Source organism: Carassius gibelio, chromosome A14, assembly GCF_023724105.1.
Source record: "Carassius gibelio isolate Cgi1373 ecotype wild population from Czech Republic chromosome A14, carGib1.2-hapl.c, whole genome shotgun sequence".
Classification (NCBI taxonomy): domain Eukaryota; kingdom Metazoa; phylum Chordata; class Actinopteri; order Cypriniformes; family Cyprinidae; genus Carassius; species Carassius gibelio.
The window spans coordinates 24299167-24323148 of NC_068384.1; the positions used below are offsets into that span (position 1 = coordinate 24299167).

Consider the following 23982-nt stretch of genomic DNA (forward strand, 5'->3'; position numbering starts at 1 on the left):
GGCAGAAGAAAAAAAAATTGCGTTTTGAGTATTTTTAGTCTATTAGTAAAACCAATTTAGTTAAATTATTAGTCAACTTTTTGGACTGCTATCGTGTGTAATACATATGGGTTTCTAAAGACTAGACTTCGCTGAAAAACCTGTTGCACAATCTACACATGCCTCTGGTTGTCCGATTGATTAATTGAAGTGTATAATTTCATAGCAAGTAAAAAGCTGGTAACTGAAATAAAAATGTATTTGCATGTGAAGCTATCAATTTTTTTTTTACCTTGTTGCCATATACAAATGTGCAACATCTGCACCAAATTGCATATTTTTGCTCAGTTTGGGCCTCTGGATAAAAGGTGGCAGGTGTTTTTTCCTCCTGAGTACGAGCTCTATATCATACTGTTCATATTTAAATAAGTTTATCCTAAAAATTGTTCCATGTGCAGCACGCTTTACTGGGTCACACAATTATCTTTAATATTCTCAAAGAATCATGACCATGCTGTAATCATAGTGATGTTGATGTATTCTTAGTCCTGTTTATTTATTTATTTATTTTCAATGGGCGTTTAAGGGTTAAAATACGTTTTCAATGTAAATTAAAATAATAATAATAATGATACAGTACAGTAAGTTTAATTGTTTATTTTCTTATAAAGTTTACAAAAAGTAACCATTGTGTCAATTATGAATACAAAAACAACACTATACATACAAAATGACATTGAGTAAAAAGTATATATATATATATATATATATATATATATATATATATATATATATATATATATATATATATATATATATATATATATATATATATATACACATCTTTGCTTTGATATCAATAACTTATATCTTTAACAGAAAAAGTAAAACTGTTATATTCAGAGCATTACTGAATGTTGTCATCAGTGCTTTGCAGTCCTTACCAACGATGAACAAGTCTTGCAAATACAGTGTTAGGTTTACTTCTAAATTATTACATGTCCTGTAACTATACAAATTAATATTTACATTAGAGAACCGGCATGAAGTAATACCCGAACTAGCCAGCAGAGGGCGCTGTCAGGAAACCCTGCTGATTGTGGATGACTAGCAGAAGAGTTCATGGGTTTCTTCCGAGAGAAAAGACTTGTTTGTGCTTCAGAGGATATAAACAGCTCCTTAAGAGGAGACAGACTCATTTCTGCTATGCACTACATGAACTGCACCTTCTTGCAAAAGGATATATCAAAACAAATAAAAAATAATTCCAGTCTTGTGATGCACTTTAAAGTTTTGTCTTCTAAAAAAAAATAAAAGTTTGTTTTTATGGGCATAGCCTGTTCCAGCCAGACCAGAAAATGATGTTTTGTTATTTTGAGTGTTCCTGAGGCTTGTATGATTTGGCACCGGAAACCAAACATTCTTTGCTGTTATGGCACAGGGTTGGCATATTGCATTATGGGAGTTTGCCCTTGCTGGCGTGTGTGGGCAGCACCTCCGTTTGCAGGTGTGTCTAAGCCAAGCGAACGTCTATAAGCCGCTGAAAGTCTGTAGAGCACGTCAGCAGGTGGACACGACTGGCCATCGGCTTTCTGTGTCAGCAGCATCTCGAACAGAGAGCTCACTTCAGAAATCAGAGCTCTGCCCCCCAGCATGGTCTTCTCCGGGGCTTTACCAAACGTAGAGAAGGAAGTGGAATCATCAGGACCAGCCACGGGACAGCGGGCATCAGGGGAGGGCGGCCCATTCGGGACAAACAGGTTTTCATGGTAGTCAGTCGTCAGAGGAAGAGAAAGACGAGCCATCCACGCCGGATCGGGAATGTCTGAGAACACATCATCTACACAAAAAGAGGAATAAAAGATTTCAAATATGATGCATATAAAATATGTAAACAAGCATTAACAAAAGCAGTAATAAATAATATATATATATATATATATATATATATATATATATATATATATATATATATATATATATATATATACAAACATCTGAAAAAAGGCTACAAAGCCTGTCTTCACTTGTTTACTTGAGTTTGTGTAGATGAAAAACAGGATGACAGGAAATACCGAGAGGAGGTGTGCATTTCTCTTTAATTCAGTAAACAAGCATTTCCTTCTCCTGTCATTTCATGGACATCTGCAGAGTTTTAACACAGTTCAACACAGCATGTCTTAAAATCACACCCTCTCAAAATCACAAGGGAAGTGATACGGTGCAACAATAAACAATGAAATTACTTTCGTTCAGTTCCAGATTCAAAATTCCAGAAACACTTAGTTTGATGGAATAAGATTCAATTCTGTTAGAACTCGACTCTTACTCATGCTATCTGAGCCTCTGTGTACAGCTCCTAAAAATAAAGGCATCTATGTTTCCATGAAGAACCTTTAACATCCATGGAACCGTTTCAATTATTTTTAGTACAAAACAGTAAATATAATAAATAATACAAATACTATAGCTACAAAAATCACATATTTGGCCATCTAATGTATCATTGCAGGCTTCACTGACTGGCTTCACAGATAGAAGATGGTGGACCCTGGAGGTCTGAAACAGACACACAAACATAGCGAGGCATGCAGATGACCTCCACGAATCTGACACAGCTTTATAGCCTTTTCGAGTGTCTGTGGATCAGAGATTCCAGAGTCTTAGTTAAAGATGGAGGAGAAACGAAGGAGCTTTTGGAGAGAGTGTGTGAGTAAAGATCTGGAATCAAACAAAACCACACTGGCCACATCAGAGAGCTCATTCAGAGCCTCCAAACCTCATCTTCAAGACTTCCTCTCTCCACAGACCTTTCATATCCTGCCTAGCTCTAATTTCACACATTTGCATTATTATTCATTCGTAATTATATGGCCCAACTCACTACTGTGTATCTTTCTTACTTTCATTCCATGAATCTCCTTCTCACAGCAACTCATTATTATTGATGGAGGAAATGGTAGCATCTGTAATTCCCTTTAAAGCAGTTAAACCCATTAACACACAGACATGGTAAAAATGCTATAAAGAATCCAACCACATCCAAACAACCACCGCCAAACTTTCTCAAAGAAGCAAACAGAAAACTACTCTGTCTATAACTCACCTGTCTATACAAATGGTGCAAGATGATTTACACACCCATAACCATAAACACAAGCAATAGTTATAGTGATGCTTGCCTTAACAAGCGCCATTAGTAATCAAGCACCTAACTAATGTAAGGAATGTAAAACATTGTTATTCATTTAAATCACACATAATATAACAAAGTGCACACGTGTCACCTCCAGCTCTTGAAAAACAGTGTGAGAAGAATGCAGTAGAGAAACAGCAGCCTGAGGGCATTGTGGCCTTCAAAGGAAGAGTGTAGAGGCAGAACAATATATTTTACTTGTGCACACACACACACACACACATACACACACACAAACAGATTTCACACACACTCATCTTCTCTGTCTTTAGGGCATGCATAACACATACACATCCTCTGCATCATGTTGAAGTATTAACAATATGAGTTACAGCATGACGTGAGGAGCCCAAGGACATGAGCAGCTGTGACTTACTGTAAAAATCCCCCTTGATTCTGCTGAAAGGGTTAACATCATTCAGAGGTGTGAGTTTAAACTTAGATTACTCAGGAAGTAGAGAAGGAATATGTACTTGCATGTTTAAAAAAAGAAAATCCCTGACCGTAAACACAAGACTGTCTTCTTTGGCATGAAAAACACCACAACCAGATGCATTCCTGGATTAATACTGAGTCAAGCAAACCACAAAATCACACAACCACACACTCTGTTCCTGGTGAGATGTCTTATTGACTTCTGATGTTCCTAATAGGAGAGTAAGCTGCATAATTGGTGTCGATTAATAAAAAAAAAAAACTGATACTAGAATTATATTAATACAAAACATGAGATTTTGCATTACTTTGAAGTAAAACACCCCTGGCATATTTAGCTGGACTGTGCCACATGACTGTTAGAAGCAAATGTGTAGCCAAGCCAAGTCGAATATGTACAGCCATTATGTGATTTACTGCCATTATGTGAATAATATGTAATCAATCCATAAAAAAGTAACTGTAATCTGATTATGAACATTTTAAAACAAATAATCTAATAGTTATCATCGAGTGGCACTTACTTCAGGAGTAATAAAGTGTTTTGAGAAAATCATGATTAACTTTGTAAAAGCAGAGGATAGCTGTCTTCTAGTAATAGAAGTACCGATGATGCTGTTATAGCCATGACATATTTTATAAATAGGCATCTAGAGGATCATTTCATGTACATACGTCTTTTATTTGTAGATTTTAGTTCATCTTATAATATGCTACAGGCGCATCTTTTAAGGTTGAATGATTTTAAAGTTCACTCATTTATTATAAAATGGTACTACACTACACAATAAAGGTGCTTCAAAAGGTTCTTCAAGCATAGAAGAACCATTTTTGGTTACACAATGAACCATTCAGTCAAAGGTTCGTTAACGAACCATCTTTTTTATAACTTTTCAATGAAACTTCTTTCGCCACAAAGTACCTTTTGTGAAACAGAAAGTTTCTTCAGATGTTAAAGCTTCTTTATGGAACCATTTAGACAAAACATTATTCTATGGCATCATGAAGCACCTTTATTTTCAAAAATGTATTATTTATTAACCAATCGCAGGTTAGTGTTAATGGAACAGTTTCGGAATTTTTTATTTTCAGCACGGGGCCCCTCAGGGCTCTGTTAGTTCACCGCTTTTATTCACCTTGTGTACTGATGAGTGTAGAAAGTGTTACTCTACACTCTTTGATAGTTTAATCAGGTACAGTATCACTGTCTTGTTTGGTAATCTGTCTGTCCTGAATTATTCACACTGCTTGGGAAATTATTGGTGTTAAAGAACAGACATCATTGCAGACTATTTATGAACAGGCCACTTTAAGACACGCTGATAAGATTGTCTGTGATCCATCCCATGTCTTGTATACAGAATATGAGTTATAGCCTTCTGAGAGGAGGTTTAGAGTTCCTTGTTGTAGATTGAATAGATTTAAAAACTCATTCATTACTGTGTCTATAAAGTTGTTAAACAGTAGGAGTATGGATCTGTAATTTGCTGTAATTAACTCTTTTTTGGTATTGTCTGGATTTGTTGATAATTGTGTGATAATTGTAAAGGTTGGTACTATTGAAGTTCCTAATTGTAATGGAACCTTTTAAATAGGAGGTAGATCCACACACTACACAAACAGTGATCTACACACAAAGTGCACAGGAGCTTTAACTTAAAATTGTTTCTTTCTTCTGGAACTAGAGTGGAATATCTCAGAGACTGCAGCATGTTAGATGAGCTGACATAAAGATTGAGTTAAAACTGCTCAGACATCAGAGAGATAGAACAAAACAAACTAGACCTTTGACTCGAGAGCAAAAAAAGGCCCTGTTAATTTAGAGCGTGCTAAATCTCACAACAATAGATGGAAGGAACTGCACACAAATATTTACTCTATACATAGACAAAGGAAACACAGCAGCAAAACTCTGAATGCATATTAGTACGATCAAATCAACAGTCTTTAAACATTACTGTTTTCAAATTATGACTGCGGTGTTCGGAAAATTAATTACAATTTCAATTTAAAAATGAAAACTAAATATAAATAATGTGTTTTTTCTGCCTTATTTGTTGACTTGCCAGGCTCTCTAAGGAAAAGAAGTGGTCAACAGGATGAATGTGAGATATCTGGAAATCACCTACAGAAATAGTAATTCCTGTACGGTACTGTACCATTTCACATCACCTTCACTTTATCTAGATTACACAGTCAGTTCAGGTCCTCTCATTTAATTCAAATTCATCCACTTATTAATATTTAGTTCAACAGCTGTGAGACATTTCACTGTTTGTGTCACTTGTTGCATGCTTGATATTCAGAACAACAGCGCTTTTTAATTGATAGTTAACCCCCAAAATAATCATTTCCTCACCCTTTTTTCATTTGTTTAATTTTGCTTGCATGGATTTTCAAAGGATTGACTAAATATCTTCTCTTGTGTGTCAAAGATTTGGGTTTGTAATAACAAGAGGGTGAGTAAATGATGGCAGAATAACAGTGGACTCTAATTGCTTTTAAAAGTATGGACATTTACCAGAAGTAAGCAGATTGTTAAGGCCTTCTTCATATAAGGGGTCCACAGGTGAGTCCCAGTCCATGTCACCCATTTCACTCTCTCCATGACCACTGTCTTTAGTGCTCAGCCAATCAGCATCCTGAGCCCCTGACCTACAACACACAACAAAAACAGTAAAGCAGAGAGAACATTCTAGAACATCTGCTAACATCGCAGATCTCTCAAAGTAATTAGTACAATATAATGCAATTTAATGCAACTAAACTGAAGCATATTGACAAAATAATTGTACGTAGGGCAAATGTAGTGAAGCATTTAAAATAACCAAATCATGTTAAATAGAATTAATTCGATTTAAATTATTCATTTTTTAACACTTTAACCACCACTGAAGAAAAGTACCATGCTATTACCTTTTTTATGTTACAAGGTTAATACTATTTAGACAAAACCATACCAGAATACTGTGCTACTCAAAGTGTAGTAGCATGTAAATACCATGATTATGATATACTATTACCATCACTGTACTATAGTGTTGACGCAATACCTTTTTTGCAAGGCAATATCAGGGTAAATACATTTGCAATCATATTTAACATCAGTTCAACAATGTTCTCAAAACAGGGATTTTACTGTGAGCTAAAATGATCTCAACACTGAAACTAAAACTGAATGAAGTGTGACTGCACTATTGACTACACTGTGTCTTTATGTTAAACAAGCCCTGTCTTGCACAGATGAGTCACAGTCTATGCTTTCTCTTTTTGATTTTAAGTGAACATAAGTTACATTTTTAGAAATAGCACTGTATTCTGCCTGATACCAATCTGTGTGTAAGTTGAGTAAGACAGACAGCGGCTGATCACAGATATGATGACTACATATCACTACACATGACTACACATTACACTTCACCCTGTAATCACTGACTGACGCATACTTCCGTTTTACTTTTTATTTGACCAGAAATCTACCCGATAAAACTGGAATAATGATGAAACCAAGTCCTAAAGTAATGTGAGTGAAGTGTTCTAAGATTGTTATTGTGATGGTGAGGTTATTGTGGTATCGATTTGAGTTCTGTGTCTTAGTCAAGGAATGAATATACACAAGTAAAATTTTTGTACTTTTGAGCAAAAGAGCCTGAATAAAGTCAAAAGGAGGACAAAAAGACTCACCGGCCAGTTCTGTGGGAATACTTGTTGCCACGAAAATTTGGTCGAGGCTGAAGTTGCCCCTGATGCAACAGAGACAGGAGCTGGGACACCTGCTGTAGAATTAAAATGGGGGAATTTAACACATAACTCAATTAAATAATAATCTGATTATGAATTCCCAATTAGTCATGTTGAAAAACAATAGAAATTGTACACAACTACCACATACAATTCGCAGGCCATTTGGTCTTCTGGAATCTCATAATTTAATAATTCATTATATACTTTTGGTCTTATACAGAATAAGCTGCAACATAGTAGATGGACAGCCACACAGAGCATTTTGGGATGGGAAAATGTGGAGTTTAAGAAGGGGTGAGGGGGAGACAGGAAGCTGTTTCTACACAGAGTCTATTCTTTAAGAGGCTATTTCCTTCCAGGATGCACTTAAGAAACCCAGCCTTGGCTGCGAGGACAGGCACCGGTGACATTTCGTCCCCTTTCCCCTGCAGTCGCTACGGCTCTAAATTGCCAACTGGGCCAAGTGAGTAAGGGAGGGTGGATTGGAGAAGAGGAAAAGAGAAGAGGGTGGGGGTCAGGATCCACGCTTTTCCTGACTGGCCACAGTATTCACGTGAGGACTCAAACCTGTGCCAGGACGTTTTGTTCTGCTAATCATTTTGGTAGAGGTTAGCATCTGGGTGGACCCAGATCCAAAGGATACACAGTCTGACTAGCGCAGCACTTTTGGTCTTTGAAATACAGGCTGTTGAAAAGCGGTTATTCTCACTATTCTATTCTATTCTATTCTATTCTATTCTTTTCTTTTACTTTTGATTTAATGAGAATCAGATCAGTACCAGCAATTTGTTGCTGACTACCACCATCCCGTTCATGTCTGAGAAGTGTAATCTTACTCTACAGAAGTATCTGCGTTTGGTTTAAGTAGCTTCCCCCCTCACAGGACAACCATGGAATGAATCTGTTTTCCTTTCCACATTCAGTATGACTCTGTAATATGATAACATTGAGGATCCTGAGGCATGTTAAAGGTTTAAGTTACTGTGTGACACTGATGTGTTTCTGAATACACTTCAATGCCTTCATCATCCGTCAACTGTCCCCTTAGGCTGTTATAGATATGCCCCAGTTCTGCAGTACTGAAAACTATCATGTACTTGAGCTCATATGAACTGGGATACCTAGACATTTATTGTTTTTCCATATCTGAAATGTTAATATTGTAAAGAAAGAAAAGAAAATCTCTTACTTGCACCTCCGGTGAGGCAGAGGACAGTTCAATAGAACCGTTCTCTCCAAAGGCTGCCATAGAGAGTCGAACAAGGTTTCTTAGGATCTGCCTGTGGTCTGACTCTTCCATCTTTCCTCTTCTTTCTGTGGTCTTTGGTCTCCGTAATGTGGCCTGATTACTGGGAACTGAAGTTAAGGTTTCTGAGGGGTCCATGGTCGTTATCTTGACTTCTTCATTTTTGTTTCGTCTGAGTGTGCTGGTCTGTGAGTTCGCAAAAGATGAGGAGGAATAATTTCTTGTTTTTTGCAGGGTTCGATAAATTGTTCCTGGGTTGTATGGAAGTGTTCCATTCCACTCTATGCTCCCAGGTTTTCTGAGTATCTTGCTTTGAGTGAATGGTGGGTTCCCATCCATTTCTATATGAGCTTGATTTTGAGCCATGCAAGCAAGATTTGGTGTAAGGGCAAACTGACGCTGTGGATGTGTATTTTCCATTAAAGGTGATGCACACGACAATGCGTCAGCTCCATCTCGTGGAGTTTCTTTACGTCCCCGAAGCACTGGTACCAACTGGATGTCAGTCTTGTGAATGTGTTTCTGGGGCCGTCTTGGGTGACGGGTGTAGGATGACTCAGCTTGCCTACAATTATAAGCACGGTTGTCCCGCTTGTCAGGATGACAGAACGTTTTGGCCAAAGTGATGGCTACAAATAATACCAGGCAGGTTGATCCAAGGCAGATGGCCAAGAGCAGTGTTAAACTGTACTGGGCTTGGTTATCATGAGACAAGTTCTTTAGGTGGTCACGGACGTTGATGAACGTCACCTCCAAAGTGGTTCTTGTGGTTAGCATAGGTGTTCCCATATCAGATACTGCAATGCCCAGTTTAAAAGTTCTGTTAATCAGTTCTGTTGCATTGGTTGTGTTCACATAGAGCTGCCCAGTAGTTTCGTCCAGGAAGAATAGTTTAGAAGGGTTGTCATCTGTTATTCTAAAACTGAGTCTTCCATTGAGACCAGAATCTGGATCACTGGCCCGAATGGTGGTAGCCAGAAAACCTTCGGGTTTGTTGAGGGAAGAGTAATTGACCTCCAGAGCTTTGACTCCAAGTTCAGTCACTATCTCTCCTTTGTCCACATTCACTGGGATGCTTAGCAATGCAATTCCCTTCTTGGGTAGTGGCTCATGGATTATGGGATAATTGTCATTAACATCTTGTATCTCAACCAGCACTGTTGCACTACTGGTCATTGGTGGGTATCCTTGATCTACAGCCTCAACAATAAATGAGAAGGAGCGTGATTCCTCATAGTCTAATGATTGTTGGACAGTCACAGCTCCACTGCTAGGGTGGACTGAGAAAAATGCTGTTGGTGTCCCAAGTTCATTTGATTCTCTAATAGAAAATGATACCTTTCCACCAAGGTCCAGGTCAACATCATGTGCCTCCACAGTCAAGAAACTGAGCTCAGGTGTGTTGTTCTCTTCGAGGACACTCTGGTAGAGACTTTTTGTAAACAGTGGTGCGTTATCATTTTCATCCAAAACATGGACAGTCAGGTGCTTGATACAGGATAGAGAAGGATCACCATTGTCCTGAGCTAGAAGAGCAAGGTTGTATTTCATTTGTCTCTCACGATCCAGTGTATCATTGGTTACAACCATGTAATTGTCTCCATGGATCTGTTTGAGTCTGAAGGGGCCAGATCCACTGAGAATGTGCACTTGTACCTGCCCGTTCGCCCCAGAATCGGCATCAGATACCATTACGAGAGCAATGAAAGTTTCATTTGGTGCTCCTTCAGAGACGGTTGCAACAGGGGAATCTTGCGGAGCCCATGTTATATGTATGCGAGGAGCATTATCATTGACATCTTGCAATTTGACTTGCAGCTTGTGGTGAGACGGGATTGGATTTGGCCCAAGATCTCGAGCTTGGATGTCTACCTCATACACATTCCTTTCTTCAAAATCTAAAGGGCCTTGCAAAGTCAAAACACCCGTTTTGGGATGGATACTGAATAGTCTTTGCACTTCCAGTGGGACATGTTTACTAAGAGAGTACTCAACTTCCCCATTAGCACCTTGATCAGGGTCTGTAGCTCGGAGATTAACAACAATCGTCCCATTAGTGGTGTCCTCGGCCAGTTCAATAACTCCTGGGGCCTCCTCAAATACAGGGCTATTGTCGTTGGAGTCAAGAATTGTGACTATAACTTTAGTGCTGCCTGATTTTGGCGGGTTCCCTTTGTCCCAGGCTGTTAGAACCAGTTCTAAAGACGGCTGCAACTCCCTGTCCAGTTCTTTGATGACCACTAATTCAGCCTGCTTGGTCCCTCCAGAAGTACGGACATCCAAAGCAAAGTGCTGGTTGGAAGACAGGGAGTAGGTCTGCAGGCCATTCGGTCCCGCATCTGGATCTACAGCCCGTTCCAGAGGGATCCGCATTCTCAGTGAGGCTGTCTCAGAGATCTCCACCTCCTGCACAAGACTGGGAAAGACTGGGCTGTGGTCGTTTTGGTCCATCACCTCCACACGAACCGAGAGGAAATGCATAGCACCACCCTTTCTGTAGAGAACACTGAAGGCCAGCTCACAAAATTCTGCTCCCCAGCAAAGCTCTTCTCGGTCCAGCCTGCGTAGGGTTGACACAGTACCATCCCTTGAGTCAACTGTGACTGGTAGAGCATGTCCATGCTGCACGACCTGGAAGTCTTCCAGTGATCCTGTTTCCCCACGTTCACGTAGATCGTCCAGGAGGCGACCCACCCTCGTCCCTGAGGGCTGTTCTTCCCAGACATGATATTGGATAATGAGGGGAGCAGAGTCCATATTCTGGGCATGACAGGGTGGACACTCAATAAGAGCTGCCAGAATGAGCCAAAACTGGAGCATGACTGTGTGTGAGGTTTCCTATTTCCTTTTACGTATATCTACGTGTCTACTAATTATGAGTCAGATGTGCTAAGCACCTAGACAGGCATTCTGATGCATGAAAAGACATCTACAATTCACAAAAGATATTCAAAACCTATACACATTTGCTTACTCTATGTTAAAAAAAAAGTAGAAAATTGACTCTCTTTGAGTCAAAAATGAATGATAGTAGCACCACAACTTGGTGCTCTGTAAATTACCATTTAAAGTAAATATAAGTCACAAAAATGATAAAATGATAACTGTCACAAAGCTTCCAAGTTATATCTTTATAGTTGTGTTACTCTATATTGACAATGAGATTTACTGATAACAACATACACATTATACCACACCACAATAATTAAACAATAGACTACTATGGAAATTAATTGACCACTATTCAGACAAAATCACCTATATAGAATAATATTTCCAGACCCTTCTAATTTCTAAATAAAGTTAACATCTCCCTTAGCCGAATCAGTGTTATTCTACAGCTCTACTCACTCACACACAGCTGCTGCTTCCCGGCCCAGGACTCCAGTCAGCATTAAAGTGAGGAGCGGAGGAACGCAGGAGGCTGGGGCGGCTCATTCAGGGGGAATGTCCTGAGAGCCAATAACAGATAGTGAGGGAGGAGAGTACAGTGCTGCTTGACTCCACCCATCTGTAGCGAGGAGTGGATTTAGAACAAAATTTGGCTGGAATCAATGGTGTGCTTTTAACGAAATGTGATCCCACTTCTTTCATTCACTGCCTCCAGCTCTTCACACATCTGAGAAAGAGTCGTGGTCTGGAGCATCTGTCATCGACGTTGAAGCAAACCTAAGGTGGGGCCCTTAGGGGCCCAGAAAACAAAAACAGGGCCTGGAGCTGAACTCTGAGAGTGCTGATGTAAAAATACTTCAATCTGAAGCGTCTAATGTTTTTCTGAAATGGTGGGGGGGGGGGGGGGGGGGTAGTCAAAGAGCATTTATAACAAAACAAGGACATACCAAATGCTGATATGTATGTTTATTTATTAGTACATATTTTACTCAAATTGTTATGCTTCATATAATTTGTATTGAAAAGGAAAACTTTTTTTAATTAGCGTTAATTGACTAATATAATAGTATTAAGAATGAACACAAATTAACAAATGAACATTCATCTAAATAAATGTTAGTAGAAACGTGTTAGCATTTACATAAATGCTTATATATAATTTCAATCTATTCCCAATGGATCTGGTTGTAAAAGCAGGAGGATAATAAAGTATATGTTATTGAAGGACTGTAGCCAATGAAAAGAGGATGGTGAAAGGGGGAAATTGCAGACCCCCACTTCCCCTCAACATGGGGGTCTCCTTACATAAACTATCCCATTACCTGCTGCGAGCCAATAAAAGCTTTTCCCAGAGTGATAACGTGGAGCTGCATGATAACAGAGCGAGGTGTTACCGCACAGACTCTTCTGTCGTGTTCAAAGACAGCAGCTGGGAGATCAGAGGCATTAACTCTTGAGTTCAGATTAATGTGTGATCTTCTGCTCATGATCGGGGACGCATGTGTTTCTCAGGGGTCAGAGGTCACTTCATGTCAACCATGACTATCTCTAAAATAAACAGGCTTGGTTTTCACACATAATCCTCTCTCTATTTCCTAATTAACTTCATCTGGACCAAACACTGACCAAGAGTTTGACTATTCACGTTCTCTTATTTCTTTTCTTTTCGTTTGCTTTCTCCCCTTCACTCTCAGTCACTTTCTGCAGGTCACGAAGGATATAGACTGAGAGTTTTGTGTAATTTGTTTAGACTGGGTAGAAACAGACGCCACAATCAAATTCCTTTAAAAAAAGAGAGGAAAAAAAAGATGAAAGAAAGAAACTTTTTAATGAAAAAAAAAATCAAAATATATATTCTTTTTTACTATTTTTTTGGGGGGGGAGGTGAAATATGACCTGGGAAATATGAGATTCACATATAAGGATCTATTTTTCAATAATAATAATCATGTGAATGGTGAGAAGCATCAAAGCTAAAGACTGAAAAGAATAGATAGTGAAGTGTATCTGTCTCACTCACTGTCTCACTGTGTTTCGAAATATCACACATGCATGTGTGAAAGAAAAAATATAATGCAATTACTTGTGATGTTTTCCAAATGAAAAGCAGAAAATGAAAGGTCCCAGAATATCCGGTCTCTGGCTGCCACATTGCTACACTGAGGTTTTCTTCAAAATGTCATATGTGAATTTAATTAGACCACAGTCCCGACACACTCTCTGTGTGTGTGTTTCATAGGCCTCGCACCGCTGACCTGGGTTTTCCCCCTCCTCCACGTTAGGATGAGGGATCTAAACATCATTGTACAGCTCAAACAATAGTAAAGCACCGGCAGAGACGAACTGCTGCGTGTTGTTGATGTTTTCAGCAGACGGAGAGGAAACGGTGAAAGAAAGTTTCACTAGCTTGAGGTCAGTTTGTCTCATCTGAGGCCTGGAAGGAATGCTGAACAATCTCTCAACACATTCCTGACAGACCACTCCTAACTCCAGATGGATTTGTGAACAAACAGTGTCCATCTGACAAACAAGCTCTCCTGTCAAGCACTTTGTCTCGCAGCATATAACAACAAAAGACAAACAGCAACAATCCCAAAACCTAATTTCAGAGGGACACAGTCCAGCAGAACTGAACTGGAGATGAAGAAAAGACAGGAGCAAGTGCTTTTGTGTGTTGAGTGTTGAGGGCAAAAGAAAAGAGGAATATCAGAATATCAGTACTAAAATGTACATATTAGTACCTTAGTACATCAATTATCTCTCTCTCTCTCTCTCTCTCTCTCTCTATATATATATATATATGTGTGTGTGTGTGTGTGTGTGTGTGTGTGTGTGTGTGTGTGGTACCACCCCAGTGACATCTTTTTTACCCTTTTTCTGAGTGTGCACTTGTTCCAAACCTGTTTTAGCATCTATTGAACACAAAAGAAGATATTCTGAAGAATGTCGGTAAGTGGTTGACTTCCATACTATGGAAAAGTCCATGTCTACCATTTGTGATAAAAGAATGAATGTAAAAAAAAAAAATGCTTGCTTTGCCATTCAGTTTTATAGCACAGTTCACCTGTGAGCACTCATGTGCCCAATGCAACCAACCCCTTGAATAAAAGGAAGAGTTTATTTGTCTAATAGGCCTACTGTCGATTTCTGCGCTCAGATCGTCTGCCACCAGCCAAACCTGCTTTACCTTCATTGAAAGAAGCAGATGAACTCTTGAAATAATAAAGGTAAGTGTATTGTCAAGACTGCTCTAAGGGGTTTGTTGCAACCTGCTGCTGACCTTCAGGTCCTCTCTGAGGGTGAAGAGAGACTGACACGTTGTGTGTTCAGGATCCTGTCGAAACAAGAGCACAGCCTCTTAAACACTCCACCGCTGACATGACTCAAACACGATAAAACCATCCTGAGGACAGAGCCCTGAGACAAATCTGTCAGCCGATCCATAAACAGAGATATGCTGGCACGGGGAGTGTGATTCAGGGCGGGATGCAGCTGAACTACTGACCTGGATCTTCATTTTAAGAGACACGTGATCACCAAAGAGAGCATTAACAGATTGAGCAAATGAGTTTATGCTGGTTTAAAGAGAAGAGAAACTCTTGGAAAGTCATTTTCATTTCCTGCGGAGGTGCTTTAATTGTTTCTAATAAAAATGTATCATTGTACACATCACAAATGTGCAAGTGGTGAAGAGCTAAATCAATAAATATATAAAATAATTAAATAAATAAAAGACAACATGAAAACGAAACACAGTTTTGTGTTGGAGAGATATTTTGACCTGATTTAACCCATGAAATAGTGTTCTTGGTATGAATGTATTTAGTTTGGTTCAGGGATGTTAATTAATTTTCTGACTTAAAATAAATAACTAAAGCTATCAGAAGTGATTTAAAAACACTGTTTTAGGCCAATGGCCCAGAGCCCTGCTGCATTCATCACATTCACAAATACATGCACATTTCACATATTGTTGTGGCAAAAGCAAATGCGGAGAACATAAATAATGTTCCATAACATCGCTGATTAGTTGCTGAAAAAGTAAACAGACTATGATGATGTATTATTGGAGTTTCAGTAATTGTCATTTCCCTGATTTCAATGATCACACACTGACACAACGGTGCACAATAAGTCAGTTTTACAGACAGTTTCAAGCTCGGATGAGAGATAAAGCTGCACACGCTGTCAGGCTGGACAGAAGAGAGAAATCTTCATCAGACATCATCAACAAACAGCTGGAAATGCTGCAGTGCTGAGTGTTATGAGAGCTGTCTGTCGGCCCAAAGCCAGTTATTATAAACAGCACCTTCAGAAACCCAGAAGCAGACAATATCATGTTCGGTTGAGAGCCCTCGCTCGCAGCTGTCTGGATATCAAAGAGAAACGCGGCTCGCCGGGGAAGAACTCTGGAAGATTAAATACAGTAGAAAATACAGAAGTGAGTGGACTTTGGAATATGTTTTTTGTTTGAATATATTTTAAAATTTAATTTATTCCTGTGACGCAAAGCTGAATTTTCAGCATTATCACTCCATTAATCAATGATGAAAACCTTTTTAACCAAAAAAAAAAATAAATAAAAATAATGCATCATTTTTAAAGTGTTTTCTGTGGATGATTAGGATGAATCTGGACAGTGTCAGAGTGAAATGTGACCCAGCAGTCAAAGATTCAACTGCAAACTGATGTGGACCGTCTGTTGGAAGTACTGAACTCTATATTGCATTGAGAAAATTCACAACATGAATATGCATTGGCCATGTGCAATCCTCAACATGTAAGTCACGCTTTGGTCAGTATCTGTCTGTGTTTTTGGTCTAAACAAATCATAATATTACGAAGGTTATCAGACTGATATGAGTGTGTTTTGCAGTATTGCATTGGTGGAGGAGGATTTTTTTCCTGGACCGTCAAGCATCGATCAGCTGTGCTGCTCTTCTGTCGTTAAGAGTCTCTTTAAGAGATGTGAAGCGTCCCACATCAGCACGAGCCTCGCTCGGTGTGCTTTAAATCAGACGCTGAGCTGGACTCTATGTACAGAGTATGAAAAATGATTGTTGCTATCAATAAAGTTACGTTTTAATACAATAATTTCAGCCCAGATCAGTTTAACTCACCTGCCAAAATTTTGAGAATCAAATCCATCATTTCCTCTTTTTAATGAGCTGTAGTTTCCCGTGGGATCCTCCAGGGTTTGGCTGACAACCTGCTCGTAGATGCTCTATTAGCAAGGAAATTATTTTGTGAAAGCACTGTTCTTCATTGCCAGAATTTAAAAAGTAGCTAGCTGTGTACATTTTTGCAAGCCAAATCTGTCTCAAATCTGGAACTGCATATATATATATATATATATATACACAAACCAAATTAACATCTATATAACAGCTTGAGATATGCTCTGGGTGTTTTGTAAAGCATCTTCACTCATACAAGGGCAATACTTTACTAAGCTGTTCAGAAGAGCCTGCAAACACACTCAACAACACTTTATTGTGTTTTATTATGTGTGTTATCACTTTCCCTTTTACTAACATACTGTAAACACACACTGACAAATGATGCAGATCTAATTATGAATTATGCAGCTCTTCATATTTACTGTTTAATTTTTGTGGGTATATATATATATATACAGTATTGTTCAAAATAATAGCAGTACAATGTGACTAACCAGAATAATCAAGGTTTTTCGTATATTTTTTTATTGCTACGTGGCAAACAAGTTACCAGTAGGTTCAGTAGATTCTCAGAAAACAAATGAGACCCAGCATTCATGATATGCACGCTCTTAAGGCTGTGCAATTGGGCAATTAGTTGAATTAGTTGAAAGGGGTGTGTTCAAAAAAATAGCAGTGTGGCATTCAATCACTGAGGTCATCAATTTTGTGAAGAAACAGGTGTGAATCAGGTGGCCCCTATTTAAGGATGAAGCCAACACTTGTTGAACATGCATTTGAAAGCTGAGGAAAATGGGTCGTTCAAGACATTGTTCAGAAGAACAGCGTACTTTGATTAAAAAGTTGATTAGAGAGGGGAAAACCTATAAAGAGGTGCAAAAAATGATAGGCTGTTCAGCTAAAATGATCTCCAATGCCTTAAAATGGAGAGCAAAACCAGAGAGACGTGGAAGAAAACGGAGGACAACCATCAAAATGGATAGAAGAATAACCAGAATGGCAAAGCCTCAGCCAATGATCACCTCCAGGATGATCAAAGACAGTCTGGAGTTACCTGTAAGTACTGTGACAGTTAGAAGACGTCTGTGTGAAGCTAATCTATTTTCAAGAATCCCCCGCAAAGTCCCTCTGTTAAAAAAAAGGCATGTGCAGAAGAGGTTACAATTTGCCAAAGAACACATCAACTGGCCTAAAGAGAAATGGAGGAACATTTTGTGGACTGAAGAGAGTAAAATTGTTCTTTTTGGGTCCAAGGGCCACAGGCAGTTTGTGAGACGACCCCCAAACTCTGAATTCAAGCCACAGTACACAGTGAAGACAGTGAAGCATGGAGGTGCAAGCATCATGATATGGGCATGTTTCTCCTACTATGGTATTGGGCCTATTTATCGCAAACCAGGGATCATGGATCAGTTTGCATATGTTAAAATACTTGAAGAGGTCATGTTGCCCTATGCTGAAGAGGACATGCCCTTGAAATGGTTGTTTCAACAAGACAATGACCCAAAACACACTAGTAAACGGGCAAAGTCTTGGTTCCAAACCAACAAAATTAATGTTATGGAGTGGCCAGCCCAATCTCCAGACCTTAATCCAATTGAGAACTTGTGGGGTGATATCAAAAATGCTGTTTCTGAAGCAAAACCAAGAAATGTGAATGAATTGTGGAATGTTGTTAAAGAATCATGGAGTGGAATAACAGCTGAGAGGTGCCACAAGTTGGTTGACTCCATGCCACACAGATGTCAAGCAGTTTTAAAAAACTGTGGTCATACAACTAAATATTAGTTTAGTGATTCACAGGATTGCTAAATCCCAGAAAAAAAAATGTTTGTACAAAATAGTTTTGAGTTTGTACAGTCAAAGGTAGACACTGCTATTTTTTTGAACACACCCCTTTCAACTAATTGCCCAATTGCACAGCCTTAAGAGCGTGCATATCATGAATGCTGGGTCTTGTTTGTTTTCTGACAATCTACTGAACCTACTGGTAACTTGTTTGCCACGTAGCAATAAAAAATATACTAAAAACCTTGATTATTCTGGTTAGTCACATTGTACTGCTATTATTTTGAACAATACTGTGTATATATATATATATATATATATATATATATATATATATATATATATATATTTTTTTTTTTAGTTTATTGTATTAAAACCAATTAGGGTCGGTTTGACCCCCAAACATCACAATAATTATTAATTATAATATAAAGCATATAGAAACCACATAAACAGAAATAAAAACAAACAAAATGTATTTTCCCCATTTTTAAGTGAAATTTCAATGTTTTGACCACCAAACTATAAATGTCCCTAGTTTTCATTTCAGAAATCTAATTGTGAGTATAGAAAAATTCCCATCTTATAAATACTTATATTCTTACTCATGTTTATTAAAATCAAAACCATTTTATTATTGATGTCATGATGCAGAAAGATTGATTAATATAGTGAGAGTTCAAGATGTTTGTGTTAAGGGTCATTACTGTTTATTTTATTATACAGGTTATTAATATTTCTAAAACACAAATAAATGGTTCACAAGTGTCTATCTTTCATTAAAGTGCACTTTTACTGGCAAGGTTTAAAACTCATGAATAAGTGATTAGATTCACATGTAACCAATATTGGAATTAAACGATTACTCATTAATATCTCATTAATAAATAAGTTGTGGTCACTGTTTTTAAGGAACACAGGTAATACGTGTAAAGAAAAATGATGAGAATCCCATTATAGTTTTTTTTTTTTGCATCAGGATATTAAATTAATTATGGATCAAATAAATTCATATTTAAATATTTTGATTCCAAGAAAGTATAATTTAGTAAATAAAGCATAAGTAAATAACGCATTTGTAACATCACTATTTGGCACATATGTAAGTCATCATTAAAAAAAAAAGATTACTGCATACAAGGCACTGTTTTAATGCATTTGTAAAGGCAAGTAATTAATTAATTAAACAACTTCATAAACACTTTACAAAGAGAACCTTAATATAAAGTGTAACTGATACATAAATATGCTAATAAATGCATAAACATGTTTACAGCCAATTTATACTTGAACACTTCTCTAGAGAAACTAATATTTGTGTTAAACTTTTCACTCTGTGTTTTAATACATATTCTCTTTCACAGACACACACACACACACACACATCCCTCTGCATCCTTGAATGTGTTTCCTGCAACAGGAAGCAGCAAAAATCCCATCTGATTTTTTTCCTGTTGGCCAGAGACACAGCTTCCTCTCCGAGCGTCCAGGTCAAGCTGGATCCGTGTGAGGCTGGAGAACCTGCACCTGTGTGTTCAAGTGAGAGAGAGGGCTCCTCTGGGCCCTGCTGCTTCTCACACACTGTACACCACACTGTAAAACAGGATTGTACATACAAGATTATTGGATTATTTTTTAAATAATAGTCATTGTTTACTTGCTAGTTCTTTGCAATTATGTGTGAAATCTACCCATGAAAATGGTTTAGTGTCCAGCACTGCAGTATGTTCAGTGATTTGTTTCAGATGAATTACAGATGACGTAGTTTATTAATATAAGAACATTGGGGTTCATTTCATGTAGGTGTTCGCTCACTTTGGTGACACTGGGCCGGTGAAGCGGTGGATCTTTCAGTGTCACCGAGGTGCAGACATGACACCTTTAGCTGTCTGCATCCTGTCACTGATAAGACCAAGCCCAGAGATAATAATACTGTGATAATAGTGTGATGTATCGAAGATGGAAGAAGGCTGTTCTGGTTACGTGCAAACATGTAACAAACATGTGGTTTTCAAAAGATAAGTAGCTGTCTTAAAAAAACACACACACACCCACAGGAGGAAGTAACACTACTGTCTTGATGCAAATTATATTTTGAGAACTTGTGTTTACAGGTTTTTGTCCAGATAACATTATCTCTGTTTTGTCAGAATGTAACAGATGGAAATGACTGATTATCTGGCCTTTCATATCTTGCATACATTCGGTTAACTTAACCCTTAAAACAATTCTTACTATTACAGCTCTTGGTCAAAATAAATATCCTGGAAAAATAAAAATTTGTTTAATAAAATATGACATATTCGACAGAGAAGAACAACTGGAAATGTAGGAAAAAGATGGAGAGAGAGAGAGAGACTGACACTGACGTACAAAGTCGTAGCGCCTCCTTGTGGCCGAATATACAAAACACTATACACAGATTTAATTCAATCAAACATTTTAGGACGTGACATTTTTTATGGGAAGTCTGTCAAACATCAGTCTAGTCTTTGATTTCCATAAATGTGTATAGATTAGAAATGCATGCATTTACACATTACCAGTTAACAGATAACATAGGACTATAAAAGAAAAAATAGTAGTGTTGTCTAAGACATTTCTAAAGTTAATGTACTGGTTTACCAATGGAGCCACACCGTCAGTGAAAAACATGAGAAGTGATGTATGAAGAAAACATACTCAAAATGAATAAACACCACAGTAAATATCACTTGGGAGTATATATTTTTTTTATTGTGCATCATTGACAGTCAAGTTGTTATTTTTGTGAAATTATTCAAAAAGGGAAATTTTAATTGTTTCATTGTATTTATGATGCATAAACAAATTCGTTATCAATGCTATCAAAAGCCTCTAATGCATCCTTTGAGGAAAACAATATTGGCAACCAAGACATAATTCTCCTGGGATATGCGTATGTGCAATGACTTAGCTAATACAAAAATCAATTAAAAGCTTCTAATTTAAAAATAAACGCAATAATATTACGTTTTTTTTTACATTTGGAAAACTAACAGTAATGTTTCTAGAAGCAACCATTTGAATAACTGATTGTTTTGCACGAGTACATTGTAGATGTTTCCATTTGATGGACAAAATGAATACCTTCTTTCTTTAGAGGAGAAAAAAAAACCCGTTTTTGTTGTCAAGTGTTTTTAGGTCCTCTGAAGCAGCCTCCTGCAGACCTCCAGCGCTTGAGCTTTCATGAGTGTTCGGTCAGGCCCAGAACATGACTGAAGGAGTGCAGCAGGTCCAGTCCCAGATAGGCCTGTGTGAGGGTGCAGAGGACCCCCAGCCCGGCCAGAGCGATCAGCACCCACAGCATCTTTGCACTGAAGTACAGCGGCTCCAGTCTGCCAGCGGACAGGAACAGATGAGGAACACGACTGGACAAACATGAACACAACCGCAGTCTCCGAGCACTCACCTGCCCTGAGCAGACTCTGCATAGCCGTGGAAGTACAGATACCGTCCATAAAGATACAGCAGCCCGAACAACACGGCCAGTGCTGGAGCGAGACATTCATTGTGTCATATTCTGGATGAGTTCAGATCACTAAACCCTATAGTCAAATGATGCTTTACATAAGCTAATATTGATCACCACATCCGTTTAAGCTTACTTTATTCCTTTAATTCTGAATGGAGGTGTTTGGGAAGAGCACAACTGTGGCAGAACGCCAGTGTTTTACATAAAACATTTTCATGGGATTATTATTATTTTTTTTTTTTGCTTTCATGCAACTCTGAGCTGTGAGATTTTGGTGAAATCCAATGCGAGAGCACTGTTCATCTTATAGGCTTATAGCAAAAAGTCAATCTATGTGTACACTTCTCACAAGGGAAAGTTCCCCTTTGAAGACTTGTCTGGTTTAACCCCTAATAAAACCATCAAGACAGAGCAGCCTGAAGAAACATCTCGGCGTTTTTATTCTTTCAAACCATTTTTTTCTGTAAATAAATCGAGGCATTTTCAGAGTGCAGGTGATATTTGCGAGCACATCAAGCTAGTCTTATTAATACCACAAACATAAAGTCGGGTTGTCGCATTTTAGCATGATATATTAATATGTTCTGTGAGCACAGATTGGTTTTTCTCAGTTTTTCATTTCAGGGAAACTCACCTTGACTGAAGAAAACTCCAGCCAGCCAAAGCGAGAAGACGAATATGGGGAAATATTCAGAAGAGTTTGCTCTGGCAAAACAAGAATATGACAAATGAGACCAAGCCTGTCGAGATCAACACTCCTCTGAGTGAAGTCATAAGAGTCTTTATTCAGTTGACGGATGATAAATGCCATGCTTTTCTTACTGGGCTCGAAAGATCCTCTCAAACGCCGGAGGTCCGGAGGTGGCAGGCGGGGAGACCGAGTGCTTCCTCCTCGCCTGGATCACCTTCAGACAGAAGTACGCTGACAGGACGGTACACACATTTACCACAGCACACGGATTGTGAAGTTAAAGAATTTCCCAACACACATTGCCAAATTTCCTGTTCTTAATCCGAACGTTTGCTTTTGCATTAAAATTTGTATCCATCCTCTTTAACGCGGGAAGTGAGGGGGGTAGTCTAAATATGACAATCTGTATTGTTGGAAAAAAAACTATTCTTTTAGTAGCTACAGAAAAAGACGCTCAGAAATAAATTTGTCAGACTAATTTCAATGCATATTATTATTTTAAAAAGCGTAAATTTGAGTGGTAGACTATCATAGGGAATCTCACAGAGTGTAGGCTATTTATCCAATTGGAACATTTGTTTCGATCAAGCCTGAAACTCTCTCTGTATAAGGATTAATTATTTTTATCAGCCACTGTTTGCAAGGCTTGCCAACATGACAACTCTAAATCAAGAGAATTATCAGTACAGTAGCTAAAGTCCAACTCACTGCTACCAATTACAGTCCGTTCATGCAGAGAACCGCACGAGCGGCACTCATGTGACCGTGAAAACTGACGAATATTGATTTGACTGAGCATCTACAATCATGTGGTACTTACCTTGCTCCAGCAGTCCCAGCACTGTGACGGCTGCTAACAGCACGACCTGCTCCAGCATCATGTCTGTGGACAGTGAGGTCTATCTCTGATCAAACCACACTCACAGGAGGTTTTTTATTCAGTCACTTACATTAGCACGACTAGGGTGGGAGGGACATGAATATAACCCACATCACTACTATTAAGATTTTTCAGGACATAATGCTATGTGAGGCATGCACTTACAAAAGGTAAATGGGAAACACCAACCCAATTAAGCTTGGAAAAAAATTAATGATCAGTTTTTTTTTTTTACAATTTCATGAAACATCTGGTGTAAAAGTAACAAATTTTACAATCCCGGAACAAAAATTGCCTTGCCCCCTTAAATGTACAATTTGTAAGATATTTGCAGTAAATATATTTGCTAGTATGTTATATATTTTGTCCAGCTGATTACTAACAATATCTCTAATGTTTTCAACTATTTGTAAATCATGAGAAAATTCTGACGTAGAAACCACATGATAACAGTTTCG

The 23982-nt window shown here is 38.3% G+C and overlaps 2 protein-coding genes across 2 annotated transcripts; both read right to left on the reverse strand.

Moving 5' to 3' along the window:
* Window positions 1-796: 796 nt before the first annotated feature.
* LOC128026929 (protocadherin-12) lies at window positions 797-12050 on the reverse strand. Its single transcript, XM_052614204.1, has 4 exons — window positions 8544-12050; window positions 7295-7386; window positions 6132-6265; window positions 797-1819 (listed from the first exon to the last, which is right to left on the reverse strand). The coding sequence occupies exons 1-4, from the start codon at window positions 11418-11420 to the stop codon at window positions 1410-1412; spliced, it is 3513 nt and encodes a 1170-aa protein (XP_052470164.1). The 5' UTR covers window positions 11421-12050; the 3' UTR covers window positions 797-1409.
* Window positions 12051-21174: 9124 nt separating this feature from the next.
* On the reverse strand, window positions 21175-23888 carry LOC128026932 (leukotriene C4 synthase). The gene is made up of 5 exons (XM_052614208.1): window positions 23465-23888; window positions 22776-22875; window positions 22588-22658; window positions 21891-21972; window positions 21175-21816 (listed from the first exon to the last, which is right to left on the reverse strand). Exons 1-5 carry the CDS (start codon window positions 23523-23525, stop codon window positions 21666-21668), a joined length of 465 nt encoding a protein of 154 aa, XP_052470168.1. The 5' UTR covers window positions 23526-23888; the 3' UTR covers window positions 21175-21665.
* Between the last annotated feature and the right edge of the window lie 94 nt (window positions 23889-23982).